This window comes from Microcebus murinus, chromosome 21, assembly GCF_040939455.1.
Source record: "Microcebus murinus isolate Inina chromosome 21, M.murinus_Inina_mat1.0, whole genome shotgun sequence".
Lineage (NCBI taxonomy): Eukaryota > Metazoa > Chordata > Mammalia > Primates > Cheirogaleidae > Microcebus > Microcebus murinus.
In genome coordinates this window covers 21888505-21902810 of record NC_134124.1, presented here as the reverse complement: position 1 = coordinate 21902810, position 14306 = coordinate 21888505, and the positions used below count along the sequence as shown (strand labels likewise).

Genomic DNA, 14306 nt, shown 5'->3' with positions numbered 1-14306 from the left:
ATAGTTCCCATTTTGCACTCCACCGGGAGCATGGAGACTGGCCAACCAATCCCACCCAACTCATATGAGCTGTGTGGCCTTTGGCCTGTCCAACCCTGGACACTCTGACACTGGTCTCTCTTTCTGCTCTCTCCGGCCCTGCCTTTCCTCTCCTTCCACCCCCTCTGTGGAAAGTTAGTTACGTGGGGAGATCAGGGCTGGTTCTGGTTGCAGACACAGGTGGGCGTCGCTGTGGGCTGGGTGTAGAAGGGTCTATTTTCACTCAACCCCCTTTGCTGCCTCCCAGACATACATGTGCGGCTATATCCCAGCCTCAGCATCTTCCGTCCACAAATAAGAAAGATCAGTAGACATAATTACCATGTATCGAGAACTCATGAAATGCCAGCAGCTCTCTTGCTTTCCATAACCCACTGAAGGGCCCCAAAACCCCACGCAGCAGTTACTTATTGTCATTATCCCCATTTTATAGGTGAGGAAACTCAGAGGCTCAGAGGGGTTAAGTAACATATATGAAGTCACACAGCAAGGAAGTGGTGGGCTGGGACTCACCTAGATGTTTTTTTTCACTCTAAAGCCCGTGCTCATAGACCCTGCGCTGTCTGTGTGCCCCAACCCAGGCATCCTGCGAGCTTTCGCCCCAGAGCAAATGACCACGTGTTGTGTTCACAGCACAGTGAGCTTCTCAAAGCCTCTGCTCCCCACTGCGTCAGAACTGTGCAGGGCGAGGTTATTTAGGCAACTCAGAAAGGGGAGAGCGAGGAGATGCTCAGAGGGGGAGAAGGCAGCGGGTTGCAAAGCAAAGGCAAAACCATTAGCAGAGCGACCACCTGGCATGCGCACAGGAGGCACCGGGGTGGCCAGGCCCTGGGCTCACGTGGGGAGGAGGCACTCTGCACGGCCAGCCCTCCCTGAGCGTAGTGCTGACGGGCCATTCAGATGCTCCTAACCCCTCAGTCACGTGTTTGCCACTCAGTGGAGGGAAATACTACGCTCTGAGGAGGAATAGCTGCAACCATGTGCAAAAATTTTGAAAATTGCAAAATGGAAAGAATTTCAGAATTGGAAGGGCACTTAGATATCAATTTATCCTTAGCCCCTAAGATGTCCCCTACTATCTCAGAGACGAGGACATCAGAGCCCTTGGTGGCCAAATGACGCATCTGAGGGCTCACAGCACGGTGCTGGCAGGCAGGTTTGGAGACCAGATCTCTGGCTTTGGAAAGGGCTTTCGCTCACAGAGGTGAGCGAAAGGAGGAGCCCATGCCCTCCTTTTACGATGGCAGATTCCAACCATGTATTAAAACCATCCCTCTCTTTTCTGTTAAATACTGGCCTTTGTGGGTATGGCCAATGGGACTAATGTGGAGGGTCATTGCCTTCTGAAACTTGGTTAAGTATTATTTTTCTGGGCCAAGGGACTGATAACATTGAAAGACTTTCTTTCCCAAGGTGCAGGGTGAGAAATGGTGGTTTTTAGCGTGGCAACTGAGAGGGGCCGTGACTCAGGAAGCCACGGAAAACCCAGCTGTGTGTGACATCCGCTGTGGGTTGTCAATCTGAGGCATGAAATGTTAGGGCAAACAAGAAACTGACAGATGAGAAAAGGCAGAAATGGCAAAAGAGGTTGAGAGGAGAGGAAAATGGGAGCAAAGCAATTTACATGGGCCATGTAGCAGCTGTGTGGCCTGGAGTTATCAATCCTTGACCCTCACACTATCTGCCCAGAGGGTTGAAAGGAAAAAGGGCACAATGAACATGGAAGTGCATTAGGGTGGCATTGCACTCTACTGGTTTAAGGTCTCACAGTCATGACATAAGGTGAAATCGAATTACAGTCCAATTCCTAGGACCTGAGCCTTTGCCATCAAAAGCCAAGAAACAATTTTTTTTGTGTTTGCACTTTGCATTTAGACTGTGGCCTTCTTTTTTTCTGAGATTGTGGAGGTCAAGGGCAAGTTTGAAGGGGAAGTGGGGAGAAGCCACACAATCAAATAAAAAGCTTTGTGTTGTTTTTTTCTTTTCACTTCCTCTCCCTCTTAAGTGTATAGAGTTGACTTTGTGTAATTAAACACATGTAGGATATGATGCCACTGTAAGAAATACATAATACTATATATCACTCAAGGCTGTCTCTATAACTTAAGATTTAAGTAGACCAGGCCATTCAAATTTCCCAACATGAAGGTGATAGCCGGGCACCTCAAACCTTACTGTGCACACAAATCTCCTGGAGATCTTGTTAAAATGCAAATTATGATCCACTAGGTCTTGGGTGGGGCCAGATAATTTGCATTTCCTACTAGCTCCCAGGTGATGCTGATTTTCTTGGTCCAAAGACCACACTTTGAGCAGTCAGGAGTTATAAGGAGGCCAAGTGCGGTGGCACATGCCTATAATCCTAGCAGTCTGGGAGGCCGAGGTGGGCGGATTGCTCAAGGTCAGGAGTTCAAAACCACCCTGAGCAAGAGTGAGACCCCGTCTCTACTATAAATAGAAATAAATTAATTGGCTAACTAATATATACAGAAAAAATTAGCTGGGCATGGTGGCGCATGCCTGTAGTCCCAGCTACTTGGAAGGCTGAGGCAGCAGGATTGCTTGAGCCCAGGAGTCTGAGGTTGCTGTGAGCTAGGCTGACACCACGGCACTCACTCTAGCCTGGGCAACAAAGCGAGACTCTGTCTCAAAAAAAAAAGAGCTATAAGGACATCAGCATTGAGATGAGAAAGCATCAACAGATTGGTGATAAAGACACATGATTCTCTTTTGAAAATGCAAATGTTTGCATTCCATCAAAGAAAGGGAATTCCCAGTCTCTTACCATTCTTGGTTGGATCATACTGGGCACAGCCCGTTGCAAGCTTCTCCAGCTGAGAACAGCACCTCCACCTCCCATCCATCCAGAAATTAGGGTGGTACTTGGACACCAGACTGTTATTATTCCTTGTTTCTGAAAGGGATTGGTACCAGCAGAAGAGTTATTTCCAGGTCAGACTATCAAGGGCCACCAACTTTATAACTGCCTGAGATTGGATCCTGCTGCGTGGGCCTGAATGAGTATTTACCCAGAATTGTCAGAAGAATGGCCTTGACCTGCGCACGTAAATTCAGTGTGCTATTTACTGCCTGGGTGCGTGTTGGATTTAGGCATCAGCAGATCTGGGTTGTTGTCTGGCTCTGCCTTGTGTTAGTTGTGTGTCCTTAGGTTGGGCAAACCCTCATCTGAGCCTCAGTTTCCCCCACGATGCAATGGCATTGTTAGACTGGATCACTGGGCGCTATAAAAGTGATTTAAGAGTAATGAGAAGGATGGGAGAGGGTCGATTTCGAGGTTCCTACCCTTCCACCTCTCCCACCTTCAACCACAGCAATTTTGCTTTTTTATCCCTTCTAAATCTGTGGCTTTGAAGTAAGATTTTGGTAGAGAAAGAAGGGACTCTACTACTGGGGAAAAAAACACCCCAAACCCAGAACTAGACAGTTAATCTCTAATGTTCCTTCCAGCTTTAACATCCTGTGTGTAGAACTCCTTCCCAGGGGGAGAATGCCAGTGGATATGGCTGGGCCTTTTTGATCACTGTTTACTGTAGTGTATTTGCTCTATGTCCCATGACTGCAACATCTGGAAGCACTTGCCAGTTGACCCAGCACTTGCCTATTCATATCCCATCTGAGGCTCACAACAACCTTTTTTTTTTTTTTCTTGCTGATATGGCAGAGAGATCACAACAACCTTGGAAGAAGATACACTTCATATTTTTATTCTCATTTTTCAGGTAGAGGAGTTGTAGTTCCAGAAGTATCAAATGGTTTTTGCTTCCTATTTGTCCTCATAGCTACTCAGAGACAGATGGATATTGGAACCCAGATGTCCTGACACATCCAGTGCTTCAGACTAAAGAACAATGATGTCATATTGATCGAGAACTTTCTTTGGGACTAAGATTGTTCTAAGTGCCTTTCATATCCTCACTCATTTAATTCTCGCAACAACCCTATGACTGTTCTTAGTCAAAATTTATAGCTGAGGAAATGGAGACGCACATGAGGGTCAAGGAGCTTCCCCAGGGTCAATGCTAATAGTTGGCAGAGCTGGGATTTCCCCCTTGGCTGCCTGGCTGCTCCACTCCCCATGTGCTTAAACATGGCACTGGTTCTCATTGTGTCATCAGGAAGAAAAGGCTTAAGAAAGACCCTTCCTGGTGGTCTGAAAAGCTTTCAAGCTGGCTGACACGTATTGGGTGTAGACCATGGGCCAGCCTGGTTCCCAGACTTGACTCACATCTGCTCTGAAGGGTCTGTTATTCCCCCCTCTTCTCTTCGTTGACAGAAGGGGAAACGGAAGCACAGCAGCTAAGGTGCTAGCCCAAGTGTACGTAGTAAATGGCAGAGCTGGGATTTAAACCCAGGCCAGCCCACTCCAGGGCCTGCGTCTTCTTCATTCTAAATCAGGAGTCAGCAAGCTTTTTCTTAAAGGACCAGGGAGTCAATGTTTTAGGTTTGCTGGCCATGAGACAAAATCGAGGGACTAATGTAGGTACTTATACAATCATTTAAAATGGAATGCATAAAAATGTAGGGCAGAGTCTTGTAAGAACAGGCAGCAGGTTGGATTTGGCCAATCCCTGAACCATAACTGGCCATTGCCTCTTGGGCCCAGGGTAAGAACTAGAGAACTAGACACCAACACCAAAAGGAAAAAATACTTGGCTATTAGCTGTTCTCAGATCATACTCTATTCTATTGTGTAACCCAAACCTACTATAAGATCAAAGGTATCAGTGACTCAATGGCAGAAGAGTTAAATTACCTTCTTTAAGGGCCAGCACCCAGCGCTGCCGGCTCTCCCGGTCTGGAGCAAACACGTACAGGAGGTAGTTGTCATGCACAACCTGGAAACACACACACACAGAGTCTAAGGTGAGCAGTGGGCCTGGAGACAGGTGACTGTCAGCAGACTCAGCTAGCTTGCTGGGCCACAGGTGGGATCTCAGGCATTTGTTCTCATATAGGCAAATATTTGGGTGATTAGGGGATAGGTATCCTTTTTCTTTCTTTTTTTTTTTTTTTGACAGAGTCTCATTTTGTCACCCTGAGTAGAGTGCAGTGGCATCATCACAGCTCACTGCAACCTCAAACCCCTGGACTCAAGTGATCCTCCTGGCTTAGCCTCCCGAATAGCTGGGACTACAAGCACACACCATGATGCCCAGCTAATTTTTCTATTTTTAGTAGAGACAGGGTCTTGCTCTTGCTCAGGCTGATCTTGAATTCCTGAGCTCAAGCAATCCTCCAGTCTCAGCCACCCAGAATGCTAGGATTACAGGCGTGAGCCACCATGGCTGGCCAGATACCCTTGTTATCCAGATGTTTAGGTGCTATGAAAACATAGGGTGAGCAGGTTAGGCTGCTCATCTTAGATTCCATGTCACCAGTAAGCAATATTCCATTAAATCAAAATGCATGTTTTCTCGAAAATAAGACCTACCCATAAAATAAGCCCTAACAGGATTTCTAAGCATTTGTGCAATATAAACCCTACCCCGAAAATAAGACCTAGTAATTGCCATGGCTACACAGCATATCTGCACAACCCATGCATTTCGTTGCACAGCAGTAAAGAAGCAAGCAGCCCTTCTCATCTGCCCCATCGTGACAGCTACTATCCCAGAGGTGACCGGAAAGGTGCGGGCAGCCCCACTAACAAGGTCGGCTCCCCTGTCAGGTCCCGGCCATCCTGTGCGTGCTGTAAGCTGAGGCTTTGAGGGGAAAGTCTCCTTAGTATTGTGTGTCCCGAAGGGGAGACAACTTAACTATATTTGAATAAATGTAGGTTGTTGTATCATACTTAAAAAAAAAAAAAATAATAACACATCCCCTGAACATAAACCCTAGGGTGTCTTCTTGAGGAAAAATAAATATAAGACCCTGTCTTATTTTAGGAGAAACACGGTAGTAGGAGAAAGTTCTCCTGTTGACTAGAAAGCACATTTATCTTAACTTTTTAGGGATTAAGAAAATATGTCTGGAATATGAAAGAGTGAGATATTAAATGATGAATGTGTAATTGAGATATTTTTGTGATTGGGATTTTTAAAACCTTCTTACGTGGAAACAGTCTAAAACTCACAAGAAGTTCCAAAAATAGTACAGAGTTCCTGTGTACTTTTCATCCACCTTTCCCCACTGATAACATCTTACATAACCAGAGCACGTTTTCAAAACCAGGAAAGTGACATTGGTACCATGCTATTTATTAATTACAGGCCTTCTTTGAATTCCACCAGTTCTTTCATGCACTCCTTTGTAAATGGGATTTTTAACAACTTGGAAATATGTAATAATGCATGTCATTCCTTTTTTCTTTCTTTCTTTTTTTTTTTTGTCCTAAAAAATTACAACTCATGGGAGTCACTTTTCTAGTAGAAAACAAGCTCTTTTTTATGCCACACTAAAAATGGGAACATTCATCCCACAGGTTGGCAAACATGAATGGTACCCTGGCTTGTGCTAGGAGATACCCATGCCCTTTAAGTTATAAATGCCAAGAGTCAGAAACAAGATAAAGACTCTAAAGATACCCTCTAGCTGCTCTGTCCGGTAGGACTTTCTGCAGGGATGGAGACAGTCTATAATCTGTGCTGCTCAGCACAGTAACTGCCAGCCACATGGGGCTATTGAACATGTGACACGTGATCTATGTGATTGAGGAGCTGAAATTTTAATGTCATTTCATTGTCATTAATCTATGTTTAAATGTAAACATCCACAGGTGGCTAGCGGCTGCTCTCTTGGACAGAGTGACGCCAGAGAGTTCTCAGATTGTGCAACCTGAGTCTTTCTAGCTCTGAACCTCCAGGCAATTCATAACCAAGGATTATAGTAGGTTGCCTGAAATCAGGAGTAAAATGCACTTAAAGCACAGTGGGCGTGGAGCCCGCGATGGCAGCTGTTTTCCTTTCCTCGGGAGCAGAGTAATTAGGACATTCCTGGAGGTAGGGGGGACATGGGAAAAGGGGAATGAAAACTATCCACCTTAAGATTTGATGCGTAGGCCGGGCGCGGTGGCTCACACCTGTAATCCTAGCAGTCTGGGAGGCCGAGGTGAGCGGATTGCTCAAGGTCAGGAGTTCGAAACCAGCCTGAGCAAGAGCGAGACCCCGTCTCTACTATAAATAGAAAGAAATTAATTGGCCAACTAATATATATATATATATATATATAAATATTAGCCAGGCATGGTGGTGCATGCCTGTAGTCCCAGCTACTAGGGAGGCTGAGGCAGAAGGATTGCTTGAGCCCAGGAGTTTGAGGTTGCTGTGAGCTAGGCTGATGCCACGGCACTCACTCTAGCCTGTGCAACAAAGTGAGACTCTGTCTCAAAAAAAAAAAAAAAAAAGATTTTATGCTTAATCTTTGTTAAAGAAATGATGAAAGCAAGGATGAATGAATATCATTGATTGAAACAATGCAGAAGTTTTCTTATGGGCTTGGTCCAAGTGCTAAGCTGGGACCAGAGGGAGTCCTCCCCTTCCTGTCCTCTCTCAATGGCTGAGGTTTTAACCATGGTCTATGGGATGAGGAACCATCCACCTCAGGCCCGACGGACTTACCTGAAACGGGTATTTATAGTGGCACGGGATGCTAATGTCACTTTTCACAATCTCGACACATTTGATTCGGGAGAGTTCAATGGAGCCCTTCAAGGTGCGCTTTTTCTGTGGGAAGACAAGCACAACCCATTCACGTAAGAGAGGAGACAGCATTTTTGCCCAGATTGCTTCTAGAAATCCACTACTATATAAGGTCCGTTAGCCTTGTACACCAACCCCCGCCCTCCCACCCAAATCTGCAGAAGCGGGCTCCTGGCCCTCAGTCTGAGAGAGACACTGGGCAGACCCCTGGGGGTCACACCCTCTGAACCACTTTCTTGAGGGGGTGGCTGGTTTCCACTCACGGAGCCGCAGGGTCATTGGAAACAACAGCTGGGATGGGTAATGCGATCTATGGAAAATAGACCACACATGTGCCAATTTTCTCTGCTCCGTGCCTGCCCATGACCTTATTAGCACAGTAATTGAGCTCAGGCCTGAGCTGGATGGTGATTTATTCCATTGTTGGCACCTTTTTTTTTTCTGCATCTAGCTTCTCCATGTCCTTTAATGACACCCTCGCCGGACATTTCTGACTCTGCTCTAGAGCTATTCCTTGTCCGCCTTCCCCATCAAACATCCCTGGAGCCTGGTCTCGTGACCCTGGAAGCTTGCTAGATGTATTTTCCTGATAACTAATTCACATGATGGTGTTTGTGATTTATAACAATGTGACAAGTTACCCATGTCTAAGGGTCCTTGTGCTTGGAGAGTGGATCTCAGGGGACTTGTTGCCTCACCCAGTGGGACAGATCTTATTGGTAGAAAGGCTAGTTAGGGAAGTGCTTTTGGGGAAGAAGAAGCCTTTCACAGGTGCATAGAATGAGGCTGCCATTGAGAATAGAGTTGAATTCAGCTATGGGACCTATTACAAAACCATGTCATTGTACCTGGTGCCAATCAATCCCGAATGCCATAGTTCTGGATGCTGAAGTCCCAAAAGATCAAAATCCCTAATGTCTAAAATCTCAAAACTCAGAATTAGTGCATTTTCTGTTGTGTGCAGCATAGTCCCATCGTGTTAGGCAGAACTATAACTTTGTTACTGTCTTCATTTGGAAATTAAGAATGGTTTAAGGAGATGCATATGAGTGTCGAGGTGATGAGGGGTGGATTGTGGACTTAATTTTAGGTGTCAACTTGACTGGGCGAAAGAATACCTAGAAACCTGGTAAAGCATTATTTTGGGTGTGTCTGTGAGGGTGTTAGCAGAGGAGATGAGTGTGTGAGTCTGAGTGGATGATGTGAGGAAGATCTTCCCTCAATGTTGGCTGGGACCACCCAGTTGGCTGGGGCCCAGAGAGAACAAACACAGAAGGCAAATTGATCTCTCTCTCAGAGCTGGGACAGACTTTTCTTCTGCTGTTTTTGATCAATCTCATCAAAAGACTTAGGTTGTCCAAGACAGCATTTCAGGTGACCACAATTATATAAGATATTTATGATCCAGTTTATCTGCTCATAATTGTGGGTTTTTTTTAATTTTTTTCTTTTTTAAAATTATTCCTTTTTTTTAATTTTCTTGTTTCACTAGACAGGTGAAGGAAATATCTGCTCATAATTGTTATACCCACGTAATTTTCTTTTTTTTTTCTTTTTTGAGACAGAGTCTTGCTTTGTTGCCTAGGCTAGAGTGAGTGCCGTGGCGTCAGCCTAGCTCACAGCAACCTCAAACTCCTGGGCTCAAGCTATCCTTCTGTCTCAGCCTCCCAAGTAGCTGGGACTACAGGCATGTGCCACAATGCCCGGCTAATTTTTTCTATATATATTAGTTGGCCAATTAGTTTCTCTCTATTTATAGTAGAGACGAGGTCTCGCTCTTGCTCAGGCTGGTTTCGAACTCCCGACCTCGAGCAATCCGCCCGCCTCAGCCTCCCAGAGAGCTAGGATTACAGGCGTGAGCCCACGTAATTTTCTTTAGCATACCTGAGTGTTTATGCTTGCAAAAATAAGGATGTTATTGCCTATTTTATTGTGTAAAGTGGCCTATGAAGTATGTTTTTATGTTTCTCAAATAAGTCTTCCTTTAAAAATGTAAATAAATGTATTTTAAAGAGAATTTTAAAATTATTTTTTCCAAAATTAAACTTTTTCGGATTTTGATCTTTCAGATTTTAATATTTGGGATTATCTCCTTTGGGATTATGGCTCAACCCCCATTATACCTTATTCTTTAAAAAGAAGTTGCAAATGGTGGTAAAATGACCACAAGGTGGGAAAGGCTAGGTTCAAAGTAGGCGTCTGACTCGAACTAGCTCTGTGACCTTGGGCAATTCATCAAACCTCCCAGAACACTAGGGTCTACATCTCATAAGAGGATAATAATAGCTGTCTTTTAAAGGTTGATTGGAAAATCAAATGGGATGACATAAACAAGTACCTAGTTTATAACAGGTGCCTTCAATAAAGGGCACCTGCCCAATTAAAGAGGTTAAGGAAGTCCTAACTATTGCAAGAGAGCTGCGATATATGAGTATACTTTGTTGGTATTTGGAGAGCTATGATATCAACAAATTCTACAGTCTTTGCTTTTTGTTTTGGAGTCCCCAGCCTGGAAGCTGATCTTTGCTTTAGTAGCTGAGGCACAGTACGAAGATAAAAAAAATTTAAGATGTAAGAAATAGAGCCTGTCAAACACAGGGAAGCTTTGTGGTGTTTTGTTCTTAATTTTCATTATAAAAACTACTTCATTCATTTTTGAAAGTAGAAAATCTATCCATGTTTATTGTAACAAATAAAAATAATAGAGGTATGTGAAAAAAATATGTGTAGTGCCTTATTATCCCACTCTTCCCCAGAACTCTGCAGTAGACAAGGTTAACCATGTGGAATGCATTTGTCTTTTCTGCACATTTATAAGGTACATATAAATGAACATGAGTATCCACTCTACTTTTGTCATCTAATGATGTATTAAGAGGTTTGTCTTCCCTTAAAAGCCTCTGCAAGCATGTACCCTTTGGATTCCAACTATCTTCTCATTTGGAGTCTACCGCAGCCAGAAATACATGCCTTGATCCTGCCCATAATCATAGTTCTTTGGAATGGTTAATCTGTTTCTCACAAACAGAAGAGCACAAAGGAACTGTCATTTCAACAACCATCTGCAGCTACTGGTAAACAGGGAGGCTGAGCTTTGAGGTTACCTTGTTTTGACCTCCGTTGGGTTATTTCCTTAGCAGTATGCACAGTGAAATGAAACAAAAGGCTCATGGCAGTAATAGGACAACTCTGCTGACATTTTTTGTCTTTGGAACCTGCTAAGTCCTGAGCTCCCAAAGGGCAGAGATCAAAACATCTGTCCCCTGTCCCCGGTGCCTAGAACAGTGGCTGGCCCACAGCGGTGCTCAGTTGGATCAGAAAAGAAGAGCGCCAAGTTGGAACACAGTTTAAATAATCTTAATCAGAATTAAAGCTAATGTATCTGGTTATTCAGGAAACATTTATTGGGGGCCGGCTATGAGCAAGGTGTTATTCTGAACTCAGGAAATGGAGTGATGAACATGGTAGACTCTCGTGGAGATCACAGTATAGTTGGGGAGGCAGGTAAGACAAACAGGTGCTAGAATGAGAATAAAACAGAACGACCTCATCAGCCTGTGGCCAGGGCAGGCCTCTCTGGAGAAAGGGTGTTTGGGACAAGATCAGAAAGCTGAACAGGAGCCATTTGTGACAAAGTCCGGAGGAGTGTGAACAAGCACAGCAAAATCCTGAGGTAGAAGAGTGCTGGATAAACACGTTGTTAGCAGCCTGGCATCATCGTGATAAGGGCATAAAGTAGTGGGAAACATTTACTGGAGTCGTGAATAGGGATAAAAACTCTGCGAGAAGTTCTGCAGCAGTATTATCCAACAGAAATATAATGGGAGCCCTGCGTGTAATTTACAATTTTCCATCAGGCACATTCCAAAAAGCACAAAGTAACAGGTAATATTAATTTTAACAATATTTTAACCTAGTATCTAAAATACTATCATTTCACAAGCCGGGCGCGGTGGCTCACGCCTGTAATCCTAACACTCTGGGAGGCTGAGGCGGGTGGATTGCTCAAGGTCGGGAGTTCGAAACCAGCCTGAGCGAGATCCCGTCTCTAAAAAAAAAATAAATAAAAAAAAATAAAATACTATCATTTCAAATTGTAACCAATATAAAAAAGTGCATGAGATATATTCCTCTTTTGTACTAAATCTTTGAAATTGTGTATTTTGCAGCATAGCTCGATTTGGACTCTAGTTTCAAGTGCTCAGAAGCCACACGCGGCTGGCGGCTACCTTAGTGGACAGTGAGATTCCAAGATTTCCCGGGAGGATTTCTCTTCTCAACTCAGATGATCCCCTTTGTTTTCTTAATGATTGCTGATTCCAAACATGGATTTTTAAAAGCCATTTTTGCCTGAACAGTCTGTCTGTCGGGTGATGCTGCTTTCAGGCTTGCTCTTCTGTTGGAGTAGATTTGATGGTCTACCATTAACCTCACTCTGAAATGAGTGCTTGGGTCCCTTTCACAATCGACTCTGTCTGTCAGTCTGTCCAAAGGCCCTGAGTCTGTCCAAAGGCCCTGAGGTTCTCCTTGGATCTCATGAGATCTGATACTTGGTAGACAGCAGGACCAGCTGCGTGTTCCCCAGATGGTCACCAGGAAGTGGCTGGTCAACGAGCCTAACACAGTTCAGTGTCCGGGAATGGTGATTGCCTGTAATCATCCCAAACAACTGGGCTATTTCTGAAAAATGCCAGGGTTAAAACCCTCCAAGGAAACCACACAAAAGCCAAAAGCCAGAGAAAGAGTTAGAGATCAAACAAAACCTGCCCTCATGCTTGCTTATTATTCTGTCTGCGTCACTCGGGTGAAAGTCACAGGACCTCGCTCACCCTTATCTCCTCTCTTGGCCACGTTCAAAGCCACCCTGTCCTCATAGTCTAATGTTTCATCCTGGACATCTGACACCTGTCCAGCACAACCCAAGATGCTAACGCCTCCAGATCTCCGCACAAAGGCAAGCTTGTGTAATCAGATTTTATGTCCTTTTTCTTTTCGTGTTAATATTTTTCTCTCTTTTTCTTTTAACAAACCTCTATGTGGAAGGCTGACTTCTGACAGATCGTAGCAAGGGAGCCACTCTGCTGCTCGCAAAACCCCAACGCAGAAGCAGGTCATCTACAAACAGGTTAGCACCGGCTTCCCTACAAATGTGAAATGTGTAACGGACAAGGGGGCAACGTTTCGTGTTAATATTTTGTACAAAATAGAATTGGATTGTGAGTTTCAAAGAGAGAGGCCGGAAGAAAAATAAAAGACAATACTCATGCTCAATTTTTGAGCATTTCCCATACTTCAGGCACCCAACATTCCATCTCATTTAATCATGATCCTACGAAGTATTATGTCCTCATTTCATAGGTGAGAAAATTGAGGTTAAGAGATGCCAACTCTCTGAATAAGCAGAAGGGCAGCATAGAAGCTCAAGTCTATGACTCCAGGGCTTGATCACCTATTAATATACTTCCTGGCTTTGCACGTGCCCCAAGACTTTCCACGGAAGACTTTATTTCTCTGAACCGAGCGCTGGAAAATCAACTGTGTAATCTATTTCCTCCAGACATGGTCTAGCAGAGCTTTGTTTCTGCCTCATTTGGTTGTGCAGTGCTTATGCTGAGTTTCAAAGATGAAGCATGTTTCTTGGTTCTGCAGGATAACCACCCCTCTTTGCTCTTAAAAACATGAGCTCCTCTCTTGCTAGACTAACCCAGCAGATATATCAGTGAGAAGGTATGTACCTGATATGCATGGAGAGAGGACATTTCCACCTTTCTTCAAAACAGCAAATTTTAGCCTTCCATTCTGGTGGGGCAGAGTGGCGTAGGTGGAGCATTCAGGTTGTGCAGCCTTGGGTTTGAGCCCTGCCCTCATTCCAACCTGAGACAAGTGTCTCAACCGCTTGGGTTTTCTTTTTTTTTCCCCTTTCAGTGGCATAATAAGAGTCCAGAGTCATGGAGCTAATTTAGAGGATTTAAAAGAGCTACATAAACTTATTAGCAAATTAAAATTATTAAAGTGATAAACTCACTCAAATGTTACTTGCTTTTCTTTCCGTCTCCAAATGCTGCCCATAAAATAAGACCTTGATTTGTGGTTCTTATGTGTCCGTATTTGGCGGGGGAAGGGATATGTAATCAGGAACTACCATCTGGGAGGACAATTAACTTTTTTTTTTGAGACAGTCTCACTCTGTTGCCTGGGCTAGAGTGCCATGGCATCAGCCTAGTTCACAGCAACCTCAAACTCCTGGGCTCAAGCAATCCTTCTGCCTCAGCCTCCCCAGTAGCTGGGACTACAGGCATGCGCCACCATGCCCGGCTAATTTTTTCTATATATTTTTAGTTGGCCAATTAATTGCTTTCTATTTTTAGTAGAGATGGGGGTCTCGCTCTTGCTCAGGCTGGTTTTGAACTCCTGACCTTGAGCGATACACCGGCCTCCTCGTCCTCCCAGAGAGCTAGGATTACAGGCGTGAGCCACCGCGCCTAGCCAGGACAATTAACTTTTAACTAGCGATAACTGATAATGTTGACAAGTGGAGTCATTTGTTCGTTTTGTCAATTATTTGTAAAAGCAGGGTGAAACCGAGAAAGGGGCTTGTTTCTAGGTCTT

The 14306-nt window shown here is 44.4% G+C and overlaps 2 protein-coding genes across 2 annotated transcripts in view; one reads left to right on the top strand and one right to left on the bottom strand.

Annotated features, from left to right (window-relative positions):
- Positions 1–14306, top strand: part of MED7 (mediator complex subunit 7) — a 315410-nt gene that overhangs the window by 240544 nt on the left and 60560 nt on the right. The window lies entirely within an intron of this gene.
- The window catches only part of ITK (IL2 inducible T cell kinase), a 77136-nt gene that overhangs the window by 42788 nt on the left and 20042 nt on the right, over positions 1–14306 (bottom strand). The window contains exons 2-4 of the mRNA XM_012781585.2: positions 7617–7721; positions 4814–4895; positions 2825–2953 (exon numbers count right to left, since the gene is read on the bottom strand). Of these exons, the coding sequence (XP_012637039.1) occupies positions 2825–2953; positions 4814–4895; positions 7617–7721 (316 nt within the window). The remainder of the gene's footprint in view (positions 1–2824; positions 2954–4813; positions 4896–7616; positions 7722–14306) is intronic.